At 49.2% G+C, this 21,764-nt stretch overlaps 1 protein-coding gene across 1 annotated transcript in view; it reads left to right on the forward strand.

Moving 5' to 3' along the window:
• GOLPH3L (golgi phosphoprotein 3 like) overlaps positions 1 to 21,764 on the forward strand; it is a 111,213-nt gene that overhangs the window by 48,063 nt on the left and 41,386 nt on the right. The window contains exon 3 of the mRNA XM_085639251.1: positions 10,611 to 10,742. Coding sequence (XP_085495377.1) covers positions 10,611 to 10,742 — 132 coding nt within the window. The remainder of the gene's footprint in view (positions 1 to 10,610; positions 10,743 to 21,764) is intronic.

The following is a 21,764-nucleotide window of genomic DNA, read 5'->3' on the forward strand; positions in this document are numbered from 1 at the left end:
TATGCTTGTGACATGTACTACGAGTTCTGTCGATGTTCCATTACGAATCCCTGGTCTCCCTGCCACTTTTCAAATGCTAAGCAAGAGGCATCAAATGACCCAGGTTTTCCTCTGTGTACCACACACTTTTAGCTAGAGATGTGAGAACGACAAATTGGGACTTCTGTTTTGTGGCAAAATAATCCAACTTGGCTGGCTAGGAGTCCACAGCACACAGACAACTGGTGATCGATATGTCAGGGAAGCCTAGTTAACGAACAGCCCCATCTAACCTTGCCTGTGGACTCTATATGTCCTCGTGGAGAAGGGTTTGCATCATGGGATTGAATTTCTTTCCCAAATCACTGTTTTCATATGTCCTATTCCAGTTGGTCTAGTTAAACGTAAACCCGGAATATAATTCCCATATTGCATGGAGTGCATTACGCTGTTCTAAGAACTTGAGGACTTGAAAATTGGGTCCTAGTGACATCGGGCCATCTGCTGACCTTTAACTCTACCAGTGCAAGCGCACATGTGCTGCTGTGTGAAGGCGACAAAGAATAAAATGAATAAATCTCATTTACTGGGAGTTACTCCGGTGGACAGTCCAATCCATTATTTTTTCTCCACTGTCCCTTTCTGGACGGAGACCAGCCATATCCAAACTAGCCTTGATCCTGTGCTAGAGGGAATCTTCAGCCCAAAGGCCTGGTCACCTCCAGTTGGGCCCATGCGGAACCCATTATCTATTTTGCTCGATTTAGTCCTCATCGATGATAGATTGATACTGATAGCATAGCGAGGACCGAACCCTGCCTGGGTATAGTGGCCAGACTTAAGGCGTCACACTGAGGAAAAGGAATAGGGGATGGATGCAATGTTTGGTTTAATCTCAACTATTTGTAATTACTCACCCTCGTTTTCCAATCCTTCGTCTCCATACATCTTGGTCTGCTCCAGTAGGAGCAGTGCAGACTTCTGAAGGGTACCTGACCGGGCAATTCGGTTTGGACCATTCCTGGACCGAAAATGATTTGCGTATGGCTGGACTCTGTCCTGAGTGGCATAGTGGGTGAAAAACAATGGGCTGGGGTGTGGTCCAGAGCCATCCTCGGGAGCCAACATTTATTCATTCATTCCTTCAATCAAAATGTTTTGGTGTGAAAGTGCCTAGTCGGCGACAGTAGGGAGAGCAATGGGCGAGGGCCAGTTTGCAATTCCTTTGCACCCAGTGCCTCTTTCCCGATAATTCTTTAAAAGAAGCGCGAGATAGAAGTAGGTGCAGAGAGGAACGAGCGTAGATTGCTTTGCTGCTGCTGTGTTGACTGGCTATCAAAAAATGTGTTCGAACTGATTCCCCTGACATTATTTGGACTATACCCCAGTGAACGTTTGGGCGGTGCATTTCTCTTTAGTGGATCCGAACACGGGATCTTCTGCTTTTAAATCTAGGGTGCTCTTCTTGTTCGTAGAGAACACCCACCCCACAGCCCCTACTCGGGTTGTCTTTAAGCTAATTCTCTCAGGGTGGCCCAGTCTTGTCGCATCCTTCCTAGCACGTGTTGTATCGCCATGCCGCATTTGCATGTCTAAATACGCAAAGCAGCCTAGAGGGGACGGGGGGCCCCGGCGAAGAATCTCCCCAGCCTTCCTGGAATACTTGTAGGTGCGACACAGGTGTGCTGGGGCTGCCGCGTGCCGCTGCCGGCACTTCCGCATTCACCCGCCTCAGAGGCAAATCTCTCCTCGCGAGAAGGCCAAGCGATGAAAGCCAATCCCTGGGGGCTGCGCGCGCGACAGGATTGAATAGGATTGAACTGGTTTCTTGGTCTTTAGGCCTCCGAACACATCTAAGAGACCACTATAAATTGTTACCATGGCATTGCTGCTTGATTCTCTCTCGTTTCTTTACGAGGTTTACCTAGATTAATTGACCTGTAAGCTTTTATTAAGTGCTTTTTCTAGTTTTATATAAGCAAACAAGAAGATATGTATTATATTTTACAAAGGTTTACATACACAATTTGCAGGTTAAACAAACAAAGTCACGTTGCATAAACAGCTTTGTGGTTAGTAGAATTTATAAGTAGGCGATACACTAACATCATATCTAGCAGTGGAGTTATTTTTTATTTATAAAGTTTTGTATAGCGCATACATGACCCAGGCGGTTATCGGAGCGCTTCACAATTTGAGTAGGTAGGAAATAATAAAGGGCAAATAAGTGGGAGGCGTGAGCATGACCCCAGCGCGATTCAAAGCACTTAACTTGAGATTGGACGGATCCAGTAATGGGAGAAGAGGAATAAATATATACAATACCGATATGTGCATAGACTGCCAACACTTAAACCCCGGAGTACATGCATGTAATAGGCAAACACAGCATACTTCCCGATCAGTTAATGGGAGAAGAACAAACCATATATAATACAAATATGAGCAAAGGCCTGCTAACACTGTTATTCCCAGGTGTACAATCATGTAATCAATAATCAGAGCAACAAAAAAGAGAGTAGTAATGAAGGAGCAGAGCCAAGGCCTTTAGGGCAAGAACTTGATCATTTAAGATTTTTTCACTTCCTTTTTGAAAGAAGCGTTCAAAAGAATTACTGATATATAGCGGCATAATCCAGGAACATTGTGTTTCACTGTCACGATCATCTCTCTACCCACACAGAATCAACACCGGTTTGCCTTCCGGGATCTCGATGTTCAGTGTTTCAATGCACACTGCTACACGTGCTATAAATCAATAATAATAAAATTTAAAAAATACTAGTATCTAGATGAATATTTTACCGTCGTGAATATCACTGTGTCATCCTTTTTTTTCTTTTATGGTAAAAGAACCTGTGATGCCTTCTCCGATACCTTTGATGGTATCTGGTAAGGACGACAATTCCATAGTTTTTGCAGTGACCAATGCTTACTCTTGAAGGTATATGCCCTGGGCTTCTAAATCTCTTTCTGGTTGTGAGTGAGGATTCTGAATGTAGGCCTAGGAGTGCCGCTTCCACGCTGGATTTAGACTATTTCAACAAAAGGTAAATCTACTTACTGTTGAGTTAAATGCCACTCCTTTACACAGGCGTTGATTACTGTAGACTCCGTCATGGCTAAGGTCATCCTGCAACCTCTGTAGACCATCCATTGGCTTAAGGAAGGTGTTGGGAGACCGAGAATATTGGGGAGCTCTCCTACATATTTTCTCCTATTACAGAAAGCATGTGTGCTGATTACCATTAAAGGATTTTTCGTTCCAGGAAGAGGGCTAGGCTTTTTCGTCTGCTTCCTTGTTTAAAGATTGCTTTTGCCGGTTTCCATGCAAGCATATCGTTCTGCTGCCACTACATGCCTCACTGGGTGTCAGGAGCAGTTCATTCACTGTTCATTTTTTTTGGGGGGGGGGGGGGGGTTCTCTCTCCACATCGAATCCATTTGATCTACTTTTCCCCTTTTAGTGTTAGAAAAGGTTTCATGGAAAGCCTTTAATAAGGACGTTTTTCTTTGACTAGTTTCTTCTGGAAACTACTAATTTCAAAAGGTCTCCGTTCATTATAATAAAAGTTGTGCGGGGTCCTTGTAATTGACTTCGATCAGCCTGCAGAACTTCGGCCTTATCTCAACATTAACCAAAACGTTGAAGAGAAATGTCTGTGAGCTGGCTTTTAGGCATCCAAGGAAACCAGTATTTTCGCTGTAGGTGTGCCTCTGACCTTGTGAATTACGTGAGCTGTGCGCTTTGTGTTATTAAAGGCTTGTCTGTCACTTTTCAAACCTGTTTGGTCTGTTGCTATTAGGAAGGGCTGCACAGTTTGCAATCTTGAAGCTGACCGCATGCTATGCATTGTATCATCCATAGGATGATAGGCCTCTATATAAAGACCCTGTTTAGTAAACAAGCATTGGCATAGCCAATAGGTCTGGCCTTTACGACCTTATAAGTGTTTAGCCATGCAACAGTTGATATTGTTGCACCAAGGAAATTGTGCTGGATAACTAAACACTTATAAGGTCCCAAAGGCGAGACCTATTGGCTAAAGTTTTATTTAAAACTGATTTTGACCTCAAGTAAGATGAACAATTTTTCACATCAATACATAATAAAACAAACCGAACAATATTAACAAGCTCCATATGCAATATTAAAATTGTCATCTATTACGGATTATATTCTCTCATCAGAATATTGGTAAGAAACTCCCAATGCCTTAAAATAAACTTGTTCATTGCGAGGCTTCATTAGTAAATTAATCTCTTCATGATGTGTGTCAATATTTAAAATGTTCAATTAATGTGTTTAGAAATCCTAGTTTAGATTCCTTGTAATGCTAGACACAGATGTAACACAGGGAACAGAGTTTTAGTTCCTACTTGGCAGATATTACAGCTGTGGGAATCAAGAGAATTTCTTCTCCATCTCCCAGTGAGGGGATTAAGTGTGAGGTTCTCATTCATAAAATCATAATTAAACTCCTTACCTTGTGGAAAATGTGAAAAACAAGGTAGGGTGGGTCCTAGCCAAAAGAAATATTGGAACTTAAGCTTTTATACATTTTCAGCTTGGTGCAATGCTCCACATCATGTAAGAAACTTAACTGGGCAGGCTGCTTCTTAAGGGCCTGATTAGCTGTAGTGGCTGTCTGACCAATGCCACACTGTGGCATCGTGTGTCGCATGACGAGTGAGGGGGTCGGACTGCCACAGGACGGCTGCAACTGCGGGGGATCCAGGATCCTGCGGCGGTCCTGCAGAATCAGAGGCAGTAAAATGCTGGTGGTGCTGCAGCCGCACCACCAAGCGTATTACGAGTTGCCTCAATACCTCCCTTTTCATGGCGGGGAGACTGCCATGAAAAGGGTGGCAGTGAGGCAACAAAGTGGGCCCCAACAGGGCCCCCTTGTGCCTCTGGGCCTGGGGGTACATGCAGGGGGGCACATTTTGTGTACCCTGTAAATATGCACCCCCAGTTCCTACATGGGAAGCAATGCACAACATGGTGCATTACTTCCAGTGCAGGAAAGTGCTCCGGCGGTTCCATGGGAGTGCCTGTCTTAGGCTCTCCTATGAGCCTTAGACAGGGACCGCCGCAACACCGTCCGCCCGCCAACGTTTTGGATAGTAATCTGGTGGGTGGTGTGAGAACAGCATTGGTGGTCTTCCAGCGGAGCACTGGCATATCCCTAAGAAATAATCGAATGTGCTCTTGGGACCAACCTTTAAGAAAGTCCATATTGCAGTTAAAGGTCTCCAGAGCATTTTTTTCGATTATGGGAAATCGTAGCATAATAAGCAGATTGCTTGTTTCAGTCTTCCCGGTGGAGTTCTCTTAAGGATATTACTGGCCCTTGGAGGAGCTCTATATCCGCCCATGCTTGAGCATATGTACTAGATAGAACTGAGCATCTGAACAGGAATAGCAGAACTCGGATTACAAAATGTCCTTAAAATACTTAGTTTGTATACATTTCAAAATTACTGTTTGGAAATGAGCCTATACTGGAGGGCATAACTTGAGGGCGGGATCTTAATTTTAGAAATTTGCATTTTATAATTTAAATGTTTTCTCTTCATAGAATTTTATAGAGAGATTGTAGAGAAGTGTGTGCAACAGCTTTACCCCATGCTTGTAAAGTGCAGCCTGCCACTTAAATTACTAGAGAATGTTGTACATAAATGGCCATAATTTCGTACAGTTTCAATTTGTTAATGACCCATGCACCAATTATATGCAGCCCTCTCCCCCTTCTTCAAAAGCTAAAATATTTTCTGTTATATATATATATTTTTTATGCTTTTTCGCTTAATGCTATAACACCAGCAAGTTTCATTGAAGACCTAATGGTGTCCGGTCAAATAAGATTACATAATCTGCATTATAAGTGTGTGAGCCTAGCCAAACTTAGGGCAACGTGTTACATAGAAATATATTTCACACTCCGATATTTTAGCCGGTTTAGTGGAAAAAAAGATTCCTTCTTTCATGGAACTTGGCGAGGCTCAATAATGGAAAAATACATATTTTTGAGATTTCAAAGAACTATCATTTGCCTTGAGGGCTACTGGAAAAACCAGGTATTCAGCTTCTTGCAAAATTCAAGAAGTGAGGAGGAGGCTCTTCTGCATAGTGACAGGTCGTTCCACGCGTTACGAACGATGTAGAAGAAGGCTCAAACCACATTTGGTTTTCCGTATGCATGGGATGTGTGCAAGTAGGAGTCCGAACGACTGGAGGTGCCTGAAAGATTTGTGAAAGCAGATACAGTTGTTCTGGCACGCTGGGCCAGAGTTATGTAGTGCCTTGAAGTGTGGGCGAGGAGTTTAAATTGTGCTCGTTTATGTATGGGGAGCCAGTGGAGCTCCTTCTGGTATGTGTGACTGGAGTGCGGCGTGGGAGGTTGAAAGTTATTCTGACTGCCGAGTTCTGAATGGTCTGTAGCCTTTTGGTGTGCGTTTTTTAAAAAAAAAAGTTATCCCTGTATAGAGGGTGTTCCTGTACTTCAGCTTGTGACAAGGGTGTGCGTGACTATTTTTGGAGTACTGGTTGGGAGCCTCCCACTTGAGTGTCTGCATTGTAATGGCCACGATTAGACGCTCCTGTTCCTGCACGTCACTCCTACTCGAAAATTCAGTGATTCCTCTTCCCAATGCTTGCATCCGTACCAGATCTCTACTACTTCTCCTCTCACCTAGCCCAAAGGCAATAGCTGCCACTCTACCCTCTGCTCTCCTGTGACCTCACAGATGCATCGTAGCCCTTTACCTCTGCCCTGCGACATGCATCGCTTTCTTTTTTTTCTCATCTTTGGAACCATGCTCGGTGGAAGGGCGTAAATACTCCTCCGCAGACCTGTCCTCCAACTCTATCAGCTGTCGGAGCCAGGAGAGCAAGTAGCTTTCATGAGCACTAGACCAGAATGCACTGGAGGATCCGAGTTCTTGCCGCTCTGGCTCTTGTCCTTGCCCTTAACTTGTTTATAAACATTTGACCAACACGAAGAAAATAAAAAAAATTCAAAGTGACTTTTTAAAGCAGTCAAGATAAGGGGTGGATAAAAATGCATCTGGTGGAATATATCCTGTGGTAGCAAAGCAGTTAAAATGAGGATGACAGGATCCCAGAAATTCCTCCTCAGTTATTTCTGGGATATTTGGGAGATTCTGGAGGACAGGCGTGTGTAATCCTGCTCCACAGTAGTGGTCTCGGGATTACGCTGTTAACTGTAGGATAGTTTGGTGTGGAATTCGAATCACTTGAAATTTAAACAAAAATTGTCAAATAATGGAAACAAGTGGCATAAGGTTCATGGGAGCACTGTTTCCAAAGGTAGAAGTCTTACAAAGCCTAGCTAGTCACTCTATCCAAGTACTGATTTCCTTGGTAGATGGACAAAATGACTGGCGAAGTGAGGGAACATCGGAACACTTTGGTGCACATTTCTAAACCCATGGAACTATAAGCCCCAAATTTGGCAGATTGAGGTCGATTCTGGTGCTCGGTCCACCTCTGGACTAATGGCCTCTCCTAGTTTTTGTTGATTTGTGCAGGTCTGTTTGCTGGTGCTGCGTCGCAGTAGGCGGGTATGGTGGCACGGCCCTGTTGCCAGTGCATGCCTGGGCGCAGGCGTTGTGGTGTGTATGATTGATCAGATCTGCTCTTGCTGTCTTCTGGTGCATGTTCATCACATTCGAAAGTAGTTGTGGTGTTTTGCTGTCCGCTGTGCAGCCCGGCCGGATTCCCCAGGCTCTAAGGCAGACCTGGGTGTTCAGTTCTTCTCAGTGGTGTGTTATTTGTTCTCAGACGTTTGTGGGGCAGCTGGAGGTGTGATTGGTGGACTGCAGCATGGCGGAAAGTCCTAGCACTATGAGCAGGCGTCTCGAGTCTTTGTGGCATCATTGAGTAAATCCTGCCTCGGGGGCACTCTGGATCTCTCGGGTGGGGGATACGGGGAGACAGTTTGTCACTAAAAGGGAAGCTCGTTCTGAAGTGACCTAATAGTATAAACCCTGGTCCAACAGAGGGTTACCACGGCAGACTTGACGCGCACAAGCAGATTCAATTTTCTTTATACGGTGTGTCTGTCCTTTCAGCCTTTCATACTTCAGAGGTCGATAAAATGAGTACCATTGAGTTTGGTAACCATAATCATTTGTTATTTAGCGCCAAGATACCCTTCTGTGTGAACGTGGGCGTTGCACACGTCATGTTATGCTATTTTCGCTGTGATACGGACCCCCTCCAAAAAATGAGACCGGAAGCCGTGCCACAGAGGAGTCCCGCTGTGCCCCAACAGGATCTTTCGATGAGTGCGTTCAGGCGATAGATAGCTTTCTGAAGCAGGAAAAACAAGGCCGCGTGCAGCAAGTCTGCAGACATCTGTCGGGGGGCGTTGTAGGTACAACAGTAACACAGCAAACACACTCCCGGGAGTGTCCGGGTTCTTTCTCTGTTGGTTAAATATTAAAAGTATCGGATCCACGGGGTGACCGGGTTGGGGAGCGTCTGTACATTCTCTGAGGGAAATGTGGATCGTTTATTACTTCCTTGTTTGCTGTTCCCCCGGTGTGGTGTGGTGCGGTGTGGTGTTAGGTGGTATGATGGTGGCGGGGTGTGAGGAGTTAGGGACACTCCCCTTTGCTTGTGACTAGTGCGGGTTAGTTGAACGGTACACGCACAGTTTATCTTGGGAGTTGACGCCGCCACTGTTCAAGGTTGGGAGCTTGAACCCTCGGCCGCATTTCACTGCACCTGTGGTGGTCTCAAAGGCTGTGAGCCTCTCTCGGAGTTTCTCTGGTCGCGTTTCGGTTCTGTGTCTTTATAGCTTTCGGTTTGCATGTTTGTTGGCAATGAATGTTCATCTCCGAAAGCCATCTTTGGTCCGTGTATATCTTTGTCCGTCTCTTTCTGTTCCAGGCCTCCGTCTCTTTCTGTTCCACGCCTCTGTCTCTTTCTGCCTCTGTCTCATTCTCTTCTAATCCATCGCTGCCTCTCACACCTACGGTGTCTGTCAGTGCTGCTTATATTAAGTGTCTGTTGTTCTGTCTGCCCGTTACTATTCCTCGTGTTCTACCGGATTGGACTGCGGCAGAGAATAGGCCTGGGCTCTGAAATAGAAATAGGACACAGAAAATCTGTAGCTAAAAAAGTGCCTCCCATTATCAAATCGGCGAGGTTTTGGACTTCTAAAGATAAGATGTATAGGTTTTTACAAGGTATAGGAGACCGCGTGAACTCGTGCTTGCTTAAGGCAATGTTTGTACTAATGTCATGGAATTCAGTAGGAGAAACCGGCCCAACAGGCCACAAACAGCCAAAAAAAAACTCCCCACACACTGGCCCGTCAGACCAGCTTTTCTAGCCGTGTCCGATTGCCCTGTAGGCCAGTCCGACCCTGCTGTTCTGTTATTATTTTTTTTGTGTTTTTTATTTTCTGTAGTGTTTCAGTTCTGTAACTCCGCTGTGGCAGTAGGTTTTCTCAGTCTTTAAAATCATATGGCAGCTTGTTTACGTTTTTCTTCTAAACTCTCTGGTTGAGTGACTGCATCTGGGTCTTTCTTTTCTTCGAGCGTTTGTGCTGCCCGTTTTCCTCGATTCGCCTCTCTCTAGCTTGATGATTCGATTCGGGACTCTGTAAATATTCCACCCTACCATCTCTCTGTGATTTCTTTTTTGGTTGGTGGTGTTTCTCCTTTCTCATTGTGTTCTTTCTGTTGGTTTGTACGCACTATATCCTTTATCGTGTGGCCGAGTCGTTGTTTATTCTATTTTTATTTTTGGAGTTTTATTATGCGCGCCCATGATCCCTCAGGGTCTCGGAGCACTCTACAAACAGCAGGCAAGTTAAACATAAACGGGAGCAATGCTAAAGGAAAAGCAATCCTGAAAGCACATACAATAGAACACTCGGGCAGCAGGATTAAGCACCGGAAGTGCCCTAGAAAGTAGTAAAACTGGTTGTAACTGGTCGAGATTTATTTAGAAGGACCATAGACCGATGCCAACTAATACAAGTATACAGATTCGACATACCGACGCTTTTAAAACCATTTCTCCATGACTAGGAAGGTTAATAAGTGGACGATAAAGTTGCCTTGTTTGGAGACAAAAAGATGCCACACATTTTCCCAGACATCTGGCACTGGGTTAGCCACGCAAAGGTAGGTTTCTTCTATATTGACTTTAGCCTTGCAAAAGCAATACATAATAAAACAGACCCTGAATATACTTTGATGTGGTTTGTGTATTGTGCGTGGAGTAGGCAGCTGTGCATACTTTGAATGATAGGTTGCTACCATCTGTAAGTTGGATGAGGCCGCATCAGGCCGTCTTTGTAACATTGCCTAATGTGGATTTTACCAGTCCATCGCTTTTGTCCGTCGTTTTGCCTTCTCATTTCTTAAGGACAATAAAAGTAAACTGGCCGCTTCCAGATGTTGAAATTCCACTACATTAAGGAAAACCGGAGTAAATATGTAAGAGGATGTGTTACAACTTTCAGATAACTAGAACAGCCACACCTTCTCTGACAGCGGTTTCAGTAGTTTATCTCACAGGTGTGTGGCTGCAACTCTCGTGCTTCTGCAGTAGGGTTTGCTGATTTCCTCTGTTTTCATGTCTTTTTTAGGGCTATACTTCTTTCTGGAATGACTGCATCTCCTCTGGGCTGCGTGGCGGCATCCTCATCGAGCTGGCGATGCGGGGGCGAGTACAGCTGGAACCTGCCACCCTGAGGAAGAAGCGGCTACTGGACCGAAAGGTACACATCTGTAAATATGTGTAAGGGGGGGCAAGTGGCAGGGATCACAGTAGGACAAAACTCGGACACACTGTGCCAGAAATTACTCCCCTGAATCCCCTTGTCATCAGTAGCCTTTCCCAGCCCGCACTAGCCTTCCCTTACCAATATTTTCTACATCGGCGCTCACTGAATCTCTGTAGCTTTCACATGCCCAGTCTGGCTATGAACAGCTACTGAGCCCTCTGAATAGACACCTCATTCGAGCCTCTCTGGTATTAAGTGGTTCAGGAAGTATGCGGCACCGGAAGACCAAATTATGTGGCATGGTTGACTAAAATAAGTGGAAAAAAATTGAAAATATTTAGCATAAGGTGGCATATTATGTCTTAAGTATTTTGCTAGTTGCCAATTTAATACACATTAACACTGTTTGGGCTACACTGTTCTGGTGGGACGAATGGAGGGTAGAGTGTTTATCTTTATATCAGTGTACGTCCCGCCTGGGTTACAAGCCACTACATTTGCGGACCTTGGGCGCCTCCTTCTGGACCTTCCGGGTGGCCTGTTGGTGGTTGGAGGGGACTTTAACGCGGTTGCCTCTGGGTCCATGGACCGCCATCCCCCTAGGGACCTCCCCCGGGCACAGGCGTGGCTGCCCGGCCTTTTAGACACGCTGGGCCTGGTGGATTGCTGGCGCTTAAAGCATCCCGTATTGCAACAGTACACCTTCCACTCGGGGGCCCATGGTAGCCTCTCGCGGCTTGATTACATCCTTGTCCCGGCGGCCCATGCAGGGAGGGTGGGGGAGGTGCGCCATTTGGCACGGGGTATCTCAGATCACTCCCCATTGTTGTTGCATTTCGATGTCTTCCCGAGGGGGGATGGCAGGGTAGCCCCGATCAATGCATGGTATTTGCGTGACCCCACCATTCGTGCCGACTTGATCAAATCCTTACAGCGCTATTTCGATGAGAATGTGGGGTCGGTCCCATCTGCCATCTCCCTGTGGGAGGCTTTCAAGGTGGTTCTCAGAGGGGAGGCCCTCTCCTTTATTTCCAATGCCCGGCGGCGCGAGCGGGAGGAGGTGACCCGGGTTGAGGCCGAGATTGCTGAACTGGAGGGTGACCTGGGGAGCGGGGCAACAGACGCCAAGTTGCATGTTTTGCATTTAAAGCAGGCGGCCTATCGGGCCCTCGTTACGGAGGCGGCCAGGGGCCTCAGTAGAGAGCAGCAGGGGCGATTGTATGATGTGGGTGACAAGGCTGGCAAATTGATTGCGTGGTTGGACAAGAGGGAGAGAGCGAGCCGCGTGGTGCCTTTGATTGAGAGCGTGGATGGTGTGTGCGTCACTGAGCCGGAAGCCATTGTCTCCTGCTTCGCGGATTATTTCCGCGAAGTCTACTCCCCGGTTTCTCCCTGCTCGGAGGAAGATTCCCATGCCTTGCTTCGGGACATCGCACTGCCCTCCCTTACGGTGGAGGACAGGGATTCGCTGGACGCCCCTCCCACCTCGGACGAAATTGCCTCGGCTATTCGTTCGGTTGCATCCGGCAAGGCCACGGGCCCCAATGGTATTCCCATTGAGCTATACAAGTTGCGCCCGGATGTGTTGGCGCCCCACCTGCGCGCGATGTTCCTTGCGGCCCACTCGCGGGGCTCCCTCCCGCCGGACCAGCGTCTGGCCACAATTGTGGTGATCCATAAGGAGGGGAAGCCCCGTGAGCGGGTCACATCCTATAGGCCGATTTCGCTTTTGAACGCGGAGCCCAAAATCCTCGCCAAGGTGTTGGCCAACCGGTTGGTTGGCGTGGTGAGCGATTTGGTCCACCAAGACCAATCGGGCTTTATACCGCACCGCAACACGGCGCTTAATCTGCGGCGCTTGCACGGGGTGCTCGCGCGTGTCCCATTTGTGCGGGAGCCGGCCATCTTGGCGTCCTTGGACGCCACCATGGCGTTTGATACGCTCGAATGGCCATATATTTGGGCGATGCTGGCGAAGTTTGGGTTCGGCCCGGGTTTCGTCAGCTGGGTCAAATTGTTATATTCGGGCCCGTTGGCGCAGGTGGTGGTGAATGGGCGAGTATCTGCCCCGTTCGCGCTGGGGCGGGGCACGCGACAGGGTTGTCCCCTGTCCCCTCTCCTGTTCGCCCTGGCCATGGAGCCCCTGGCGGAGTGGCTGCGGTGGCACCCTTCTATCCGTGGTCTCCGCTGGACCCCAGAGCATGAGGACCGCGTGTCGCTCTACGCTGACGATATCCTTTTGTATCTCGCCTCCCCGCGCAAGTCACTGATCGTCCTGGTTGATGTTCTGCGCTCCTTCGGTCGCAACTCAGGCCTGGTCATCAACTGGGCGAAATCCTGTGTCTATGTGCTCTCCGGGGAGGCCCCGGTCCTGCCACGGGACTGTCCGATTCAGATTGCCTCCCAGGGTTTCCGGTACCTGGGTATATATATCACTCTTGACCCGGAGGCCCGCTATGAGCGGAACTTGCTGCCCCCCCTCCAGCGTCTGAGGGAGGACGTGGTGCGCTGGCGGCGTCTGCCGCTCTCGCCGCTCGGCCGAGCGGCCTTATTTAAAATGATGTCCCTGCCGCGTTTCCTCTACGCCCTCCAGAATACCATGGACTTGGTCCCGGCACGCTACTTTCGCGAGGTGGAGGGCCTCCAGCGGCGCCTGTTCTGGGACGGGAGGCCGCGTATTGCTCTGGCTAAATTGACGCTCCCGTGGTACGACGGAGGGGTCGCCCTCCCGGACATCAAACGGTATTACTGGGCCTCCCAACTAGCTGCAATTAATCATGGCCTTTACGGGCCCGCTTTGAACCCGGCATTCGAGATGGACAGGACGCTTCTGCCCGGTGGCGATTATAATCGAGCGCTCTACTCTGGCGCGCCCGACTCCCGTTTGACGGGACCGACGCGTGTCATGGTGCGTGTCTGGCACGCGGCTAATGCAGCTATGGGGTGGAAGGACCGTTTGACCCGGGCGTCACCGCTGTATGCGTCTGAGAGGCTGGGCTCCCTGTGGACGTCGAAGGGCTTCGAGAAGTGGGACACGATCGGAATCAGCACGGTGGGAGATCTCTGGACGAGGGGGGGATTCAAAACTTTTGAGACGCTGCAGGCAGAGTTTCAGCTGCAGGGCAGTGAGTACTTTCGGTACCTGCAGGTTCGCCATGCGCTGGGCTCCGTCTTCCCGGATGTTGCATCCATTCCGGAGTCTTCCCCCCTGGAGGACAGAGTGCTAGATGGCCATGTCCCGGACAGCACGATCTCCCTCATCTACAAAAAATTGATTAACGATAGATCGTGTCTGCTGACCAGTCTCCGCGAGGCTTGGGTTGCCGACGGGCTGGAGCTGGACGACGAGGATTGGATTTCCGCGGTGGCCTCTCCGAAAGAGGTGGCCATCCCGGCTCGCCTTCGTTTCGTCCAGCTCAAGATCCTTCACCGGGTCTACGTGACGGGGCCAAGGCTTTTACGTATGGGTTTTGCCGGTGATGGAATGTGTAAGCGTGGCTGTGGTGCGTTGGCGACTTTCATGCATATACTGTGGGAGTGCCCGAAGGTGGAGCGATTCTGGCGTGGTGTGCATGAGGTTCTACGAATGGTTACGCGTGTCACGCTGCTGCCTGAAGCGAGGAGATGCTTGCTGAATGTCTGGGAACCAAATGACTACTCAGTCCCGCAGGCGCGGTGGGTGACTCTGGGATACATGATAGCCAAGCGTGATATTGCCCAATTGTGGGGATCCCAGAGGCCCCCTGCGGTGTCGGCCTGGAAAGAGCATATGGATTGGTGTATGTTTCGTGAAAAGGTGGTGTATGTGGCGAGGGGTAAGCCTGGGGCGTGGATGAAACTCTGGGGCCCCTGGAACGCCTACCGCGGGGGTATTTGTGAGCCGCCGCTGCTACCGGCGGCCTCGCCGGCTCCGTCTCCCTAGATGGCGCCCCTCCCTTGGCCGCGGGCGCGCGGTCCCCCAATCCCTGATCTACTCCCGTCCCCCTCTTCAGAATTTTGCTGCTGGTGTGGATCCCCCACTTATGGAGCACGTGTTGTCACTTGGATCGAGGGTTGCCTTGCGGTTGTGGTTTGTTTATGTTTTGTATTAAGAAAATGGAACCGTACTGTGGGCATGGAGCTTGGAGACCGGCACCATTGATCACTCCTGTTTTCCTACTGTGCACCGCTGAGGAAAATTTTTGCTGTATGTATGTAATATGCTTTTGATGCTCTAGCGGCCGGCCGTGTGGTTGTAGGCCCATACCTGTAACTTCTATAAACTGCAATAAACGGTTTCAAAAAAAAAAAAAAAAAAAAAAAAAAAAAAAACACTGTTTGGGCAACGGGTTTGCCTCATTAGCACGGTTTAACAATTAAATACAGCAAATATCAACTGAGAGGGAAGTAGGGTGGTGGGGGGAGGGTAAACAGCAACGCATATTTTACTGTAATGATTTTAATTAATCGAACGGTCAATAAAGAAATTGTAATTCTTTTTACTTCAAGGGAAGTAGATCTTTTCCTAACAGCTGCCACTCTGCTGCACCACTTCCGGTGCTTTTTAAGTTACTCTTGGTCCGTTTAAGTTACGGACTCTCATATCAGTTGACGACTCTAAATTACGAAGTAGTTGACGAATAATGTGGCAAGTGGAGTAAATCCTTAATTATGCAGAAAAGCACCTCCGCCACAGAACAGCATAGTGCCAGTATTTGTGCCAACATCTGCCCATTTGGAACATTCCTACAACTGTGCCTCTGAGTGCATGGCTGGCCTTCTTGGGCGGTGCCTTCTCTGCCTGAACCTCACACTCGCCCTGTGACTTGTCTCTCCTCACGCCTTTCCACTCTTCTACTTTGAGATATTTTGCTTCTACTTTATTCATATTTAAACACTGCTGTGGACTCCTATTAAAATAAGTTGCCTAATTCGCCCTCTCTGTAAATGATTACCCTTTTGTGTCCATCATTCGCATTTTGCCGAGGTGCTGTGCTGACCTGTGTGGTACCCCAATCTCTCTGGCATGATTCCAGGTGTCTGCCACGCCCTTGCCCCACTGCTATCCCTTCATACGGGGTCTGCTCTTGTGAAATGAGCTGTATACTCTGCTCCACACACATGTAGAGATGTTGCACAAAAATAAGGCTTTGAGGAGCCTGTGGTAGCTCTGAAATGCACCCTCGCCTGAGATGTGTGGGGTCAAAGTCCCCTTAACTGGCTTCCACAAAGTAACGTAATCCTCTCTGAAGTGGCTATTCTGTTCCCAGTCTCAGTGATCCCTGTTTTGGGAGTTGGCTTGTTTAGAAGTATACATCGTCTTGTGAGCGGATTCTGAACTATGCAGTTCCTGTAACTGTTTCCTCGTAAGCCCCGAATACATAGAACTTATGTTCTAATGTTAAAGCTGCACCTTGTGGATGGTCTTATGGGTTTGAAGGAAGGAAGCGTAGGACATCTCCGATTGCGCTTTCACTGGTACCTTGGGTTCGGGTAGCTGCCAATGGAACAGAGGGCCTGTAGGGTGAACGAGGGTGACCCTTTTGTTTCTCCAAGAGTTCCCATTCTGATTCTGGACTGCAGCTCTGGAACGATGATCAGACCTTCTATGAGGACCTGGTACTCACAGCTAGTCCTTTAATTGCTGTAAGAGTGTTTATGGCCTACCGTGTTCATTGTGGGCCATGGGTAGTTGGAGCAAGATCATGATCACTGCTTGATCTTGGCCGAAGGCTTTAGGATGGTTTCCCTGGTCCTCGGGGGCAGACCTAACTCTGATGCAATAGGTTATGGTTTTCTACATAGTTTAGAACCTGTTTGATGTTTTAACTTATCTTTTTTGCAGCGCAGCATGTGGAAGAGATAATGATTATTGGCCAGGTTGTTGAAGTGTCAGGCTTGCTCCATTTATAATGCCATCAGTGTCTGACCTGCTTCTCTGTGCTGTTTACCTGTTCTATGCCAAGGATGTCAGGCTGGCCCCAAGTACCATGCCATAGTTATCACACCTCTCTCTACCCCTAATGGGCTCCAGTCCTGTTTTGTGTTGGGATATCAGACATGCTGGATCTCAAGGGTATTGGACCTGCTCCTTGCATCTCATGCTCATCAAACACATTCTCCTTGCACTGTGTTGTAGGCCTCAGACCACCTCCATGTTTCCTCCAGATGTCAAGCTTGCTCCCTGGACCATGTCATAGAGATGAATACCTGATATGCTGTGACTACTAAGCCATGTGTCTCTGCCCTGATCTTGTACTGTGCCATCGATATTGGACTGTCTCTTGTTTGGGGTCATGAGTGTAGGATGTATTCCCTGCATGGTGTTGTGTTTATCTACCACCCCCCACTATAGGGCCAAGGGCATAGGATGTAGTTCCTGTAGGATGGCATGGTATGGGACCAGCTCCTTCTGTGAAGTCCTCTGTATGGGATCTGCTTCGTCTCCCTCATTAGTGCGAGACCCATGCTGTGTTGGTGACATGAGACCAGCGTTCTGTACAATAACGCAAGTATTGGACCTGCAACCTGTGCTCAAGATTTCCATGGAGTAGGGATCATTCGCCCTGTTCACCATGCCATAGGTAGACTCTTTCTGTATTTTGCCACGGCTATGGGACCATCCCCGAGTATATTAGGTTTGCTGCGTGTGCCCCGCCACTGGGTATCGGACTAGGCCACAGTACAACTCTTTGGTTGTAATGTCAGCTGTCTGTACCCTGCCACTGGGTATTGGACTAGGCCACAGTACAACTCTTTGGTTGTAATGTCAGCTCTCTGTACCCTGCCACTGGGTATCGGACTAGGCCACAGTACAACTCTTTGGTTGTAATGTCAGCTGTCTGTACCCTGCCACTGGGTATCGGACTAGGCCAGAGTACCACGCTGTGGGTGTAATGTCAGCTGTCTACCCTGCCACTGGGTATCGGACTAGGCCACAGTACAACTCTTTGGTTGTAATGTCAGCTGTCTGTACCCTGCCACTGGGTATCGGACTAGGCCAGAGTACCACGCTGTGGGTGTAATGTCAGCTGTCTACCCTGCCACTGGGTATCGGACTAGGCCACAGTACAACTCTTTGGTTGTAATGTCAGCGGTCTGTACCCTGCCACTGGGTATCGGACTAGGCCAGAGTACCACGCTGTGGGTGTAATGTCAGCTGTCTACCCCGCCACTGGGTATCGGACTAGGCCACAGTACAACTCTTTGGTTGTAATGTCAGCTGTCTGTACCCTGCCACTGGGTCTCGGACTAGGCCACAGTACAACTCTTTGGTTGTAATGTCAGCTGTCTGTACCCTGCCACTGGGTATCGGACTAGGCCAGAGTACCACGCTGTGGGTGTAATGTCAGCTGTCTACCCTGCCACTGGGTATCGGACTAGGCCAGAGTACCACGCTGTGGGTGTAATGTCAGCTGTCTACCCTGCCACTGGGTATCGGACTAGGCCAGAGTACCACGCTGTGGGTGTAATGTCAGCTGTCTACCCTGCCACTGGGTATCGGACTAGGCCACAGTACAACTCTTTGGTTGTAATGTCAGCTGTCTGTACCCTGCCACTGGGTATCGGACTAGGCCACAGTACAACTCTTTGGTTGTAATGTCAGCTGTCTGTACCCTGCCACTGGGTATCGGACTAGGCCAGAGTACCACGCTGTGGGTGTAATGTCAGCTGTCTACCCTGCCACTGGGTATCGGACTAGGCCAGAGTACCACGCTGTGGGTGTAATGTCAGCTGTCTGTACCCTGCCACTGGGTATCGGACTAGGCCAGAGTACCATGTTGTGGTTGTAATGTCAGATGTCTGTACCATAAGTGTTAGAGCTGTCGTGGGACTGGTGTATGAGATGCACACAGAGCACCATGTCCGCTCTGTACCATAACACAGGTGTCGGACCTGTCCTATGCGAGACACATCAGACTGGCTGTGAGCATCATGTTATGACAATCCGAGCTGCTCTTTGTACTCGTAATGGGTGGAAGGCCTGCTCTCTGCACTGTTGTGACTGCAAGACCATATCTCTGTGCTGTGATCTATATATCATACCTTCTCTTTGTTGACTCGTTTAGGTCCCGGAAGTGAGGGGTCTTTTCGCCTCGTCTGTGCTGGTGTCCTATGCAGAGCAGAGATGGCAGGAGCAGTCTCCTCTCCTTACCTGCCTGCTCTCGGCCTCGAGGTGCTCGGGGTCTGAATTCTGCTAGAAACCGGCACCTTTCTGGCAAATGATAACCACTAAAGGCTCTGTTTTTGAAAAGTTAATGGTTTCTGCTTTTCACCGGCGAGACTACTCGGCTATTATTATTGTGCTCTGCGTGTAAGGTGGGTGCTGCCCCAGTGCCTGTGTTTGTCCTTTCCCCCATGCCTCCAGTTATTACCGTCAAACCTGATTGGCTTTTCTCTCCGGCACGCCGGTGCCCCCATGCCCCCTTCAAACCTCTCCCATGCTCCAGTGAAGTAGTCGGGCACCCCTCTATACCCCGAGGGCACTAGCTGGGAACTCCTATCTCCTTGCCACGGGCCTGTCTGACCTTTGCCGTCTACGTTGGATTTTTCTGCTTGCCTCACCCACACTTGGAGGGTGTAGGAACTAAACACAAAAGAAATGCTTGTCGCCAAGGGAGAGGAACCAGTCGTCTGCAATGCTGAAAATCCAGTTAGGCAGAACAAAAGTGTTGAGAAACGCCCAGTCCATTGAAAAGGAGCAAGGCTGCCTATGTGGAGGCAGAAACACCGGTGCATAACCAGGAAGCTCTGCAATCCAGGTTAACCATTTGCATCTCGCAATACCATGAGGCCTTCGGATGCCGTACATATTAATCAAAGTGCCATTTAGGAAACCCCTCATGCCTAAGGATAGCTCAGACTTCACGCTACCTTGTCCCGAGGCCTGCGATGAAGAGCCACACGGCCAGGATCTCACTTGACTCCCAGCAGGACTCTAGGCGGACTGATACCAGAACAGCAGGACACGTGCAGGACCGCTTCAATGAGGCCTGGAAGTCCACCCTCTGCAGCCGAGGCAAGGTTAACAGAGCAGGTTTGATACCCATGACTCGATGCAAAAAGCGGCTCCAATACTCTTGAAACTGTACCAGGACCAGTTCATCTACCCGGTACCAGAATAATAACAGTGTGTTACCCACGTCACCGCACAAGGAGCAGATCCGTCACCAATGACCTTATACAAGAAGCGGGTCCATTACCCTCGGCTTGGTACAAGGAGGCGGTCAGTTACCCACGTCACAGCACAAGGAATAGATCCGTCACCAATGACCTTCTACAAGAAGCAGATCCGTCCCCAATGACCTTATACAAGGATGCGGTCCGTTGCCCGGGGCACGGTACAAGGATGCGGTCCGTTGCCCGGGGCACGGTACAAGGATGCGGTCCGTTGCCCGGGGCACGGTACAAGGATGCGGTCCGTTGCCCGGGGCACGGTACAAGGATGCGGTCCGTTGCCCGGGGCACGGTACAAGGATGCGGTCCGTTGCCCGGGGCACGGTACAAGGATGCGGTCCGTTGCCCGGGGCACGGTACAAGGATGCGGTCCGTTGCCCGGGGCACGGTACAAGGATGCGGTCCGTTGCCTGGGGCACGGTACAAGGATGTGGTCCGTTGCCTGGGGCACGTTACAAGGATGGGGTCCGTTGCCCCCGGCACGGTACAAGGATGCGGTCCGTTGCCCCCGGCACTGTACAAGGATGCGGTCAGGCACGGCACGGGGAGGCGGTGTGGCACGGCACAGAGAGGCAGTCCGCACTGCAGGGGGGCGGTCGGCACGGGGAAGCGGTGCGCACGGCATGGGGAAGCGGTCGACACGGGGAGGCGGTCCACACGGGGGCGGTCCCCATGGCATGAGGAGACGGCACGGCACAAGGAGGCGTCACGATGAGGCGGCCGCTCGGTACGAGGAGGCTGTCCGCATGAGGAGGCGGCACGGCACAAGGAGGTGAGGCAGCACGGCACGAGGAGGCGGTCCGCACGGCATGAGGAGGCAGTCCGCATGAGGAGGCAGTCCGAACGGCACGAGGAGGCGGTCCGCACTGCCCAAGGGGGGGGAGGGGTCCACTGCCCATGGCCCAAGGGGGCGGTCCACGGCCCAAGGAGCCTGGTCTGTTACCTCTGGCACAGTACAACGAGGACACAGTTGATGAAACGGGTCTGATATCCATGACCTAGTACACTGGTATTGTACGAGGGGAGAACGCCTGATAACCACACATCACATTACAGGAATTAGGTCTTGTGTCCAGGACACTGTACAGAGAGTTGGTCCAATACCCTTGAACGTCGCAGCTGGTGAAATTTTAAAGTGGTGGTGCGTAAGACCACAATTTCTCAGGTGCTTTGGGGGGGGGGTGTGGGGGTTCTTCTCCCAAGACTGTTTTTTTTTAAAAAAACTGGTCTATATAGGTGTCATTGTCAGCACTATTTTTGTGACAAATGTATCAAATAATTTTCCTATAGCATTTATGAAGGGAAAACTCTTAATGTTTTTTTTAACCTTTTATTTGTGTAGCGTATTACTCTTGCTTGCTGGTGTTTATAACGTGCCACAAATGAGAGCTGTGGAGTTGAGGCTGAAAGCAGTGCGAGGGGCTCAGTGTGCCAGTCAGTGGTTTAGAAAGGTGTACAGAATACATGCTCATCCAATCCTTGGCCTCTTTGTAGAGTGTCCAGAGCACTAATGACACATTCCTGTTTCAGTTGTGCTTCTGTGAAAATGCACACGAAGGAAGTATACAACTGCCAAAACATTAACAGGATGAAAAAGTAAAAGTCAATGTAGTGCTTAGAGGTGAGTGGGTGCATTTTTCTCTCCCGAAAACAGATACTTGCGCACTCTATTTTGAGACAGTATGTCAGCAAAAGAAAAACATTATTGCACTCCACATTCCAACAAATTTAAATATTATTTGCACCACATTTATGTTCTAAGCAGTCTCCAATGCTTCGTGGGACTTAAGTACAAGTACATTACATGTGGGCAACTCATTAGCATGTACACTCCAAAACAGCAGGAAAAGGAAACATTAT

The sequence above is a fragment of the Triturus cristatus genome, chromosome 12 (assembly GCF_964204655.1).
Source record: "Triturus cristatus chromosome 12, aTriCri1.1, whole genome shotgun sequence".
In the NCBI taxonomy this organism is placed as follows: Eukaryota; Metazoa; Chordata; class Amphibia; order Caudata; family Salamandridae; genus Triturus; species Triturus cristatus.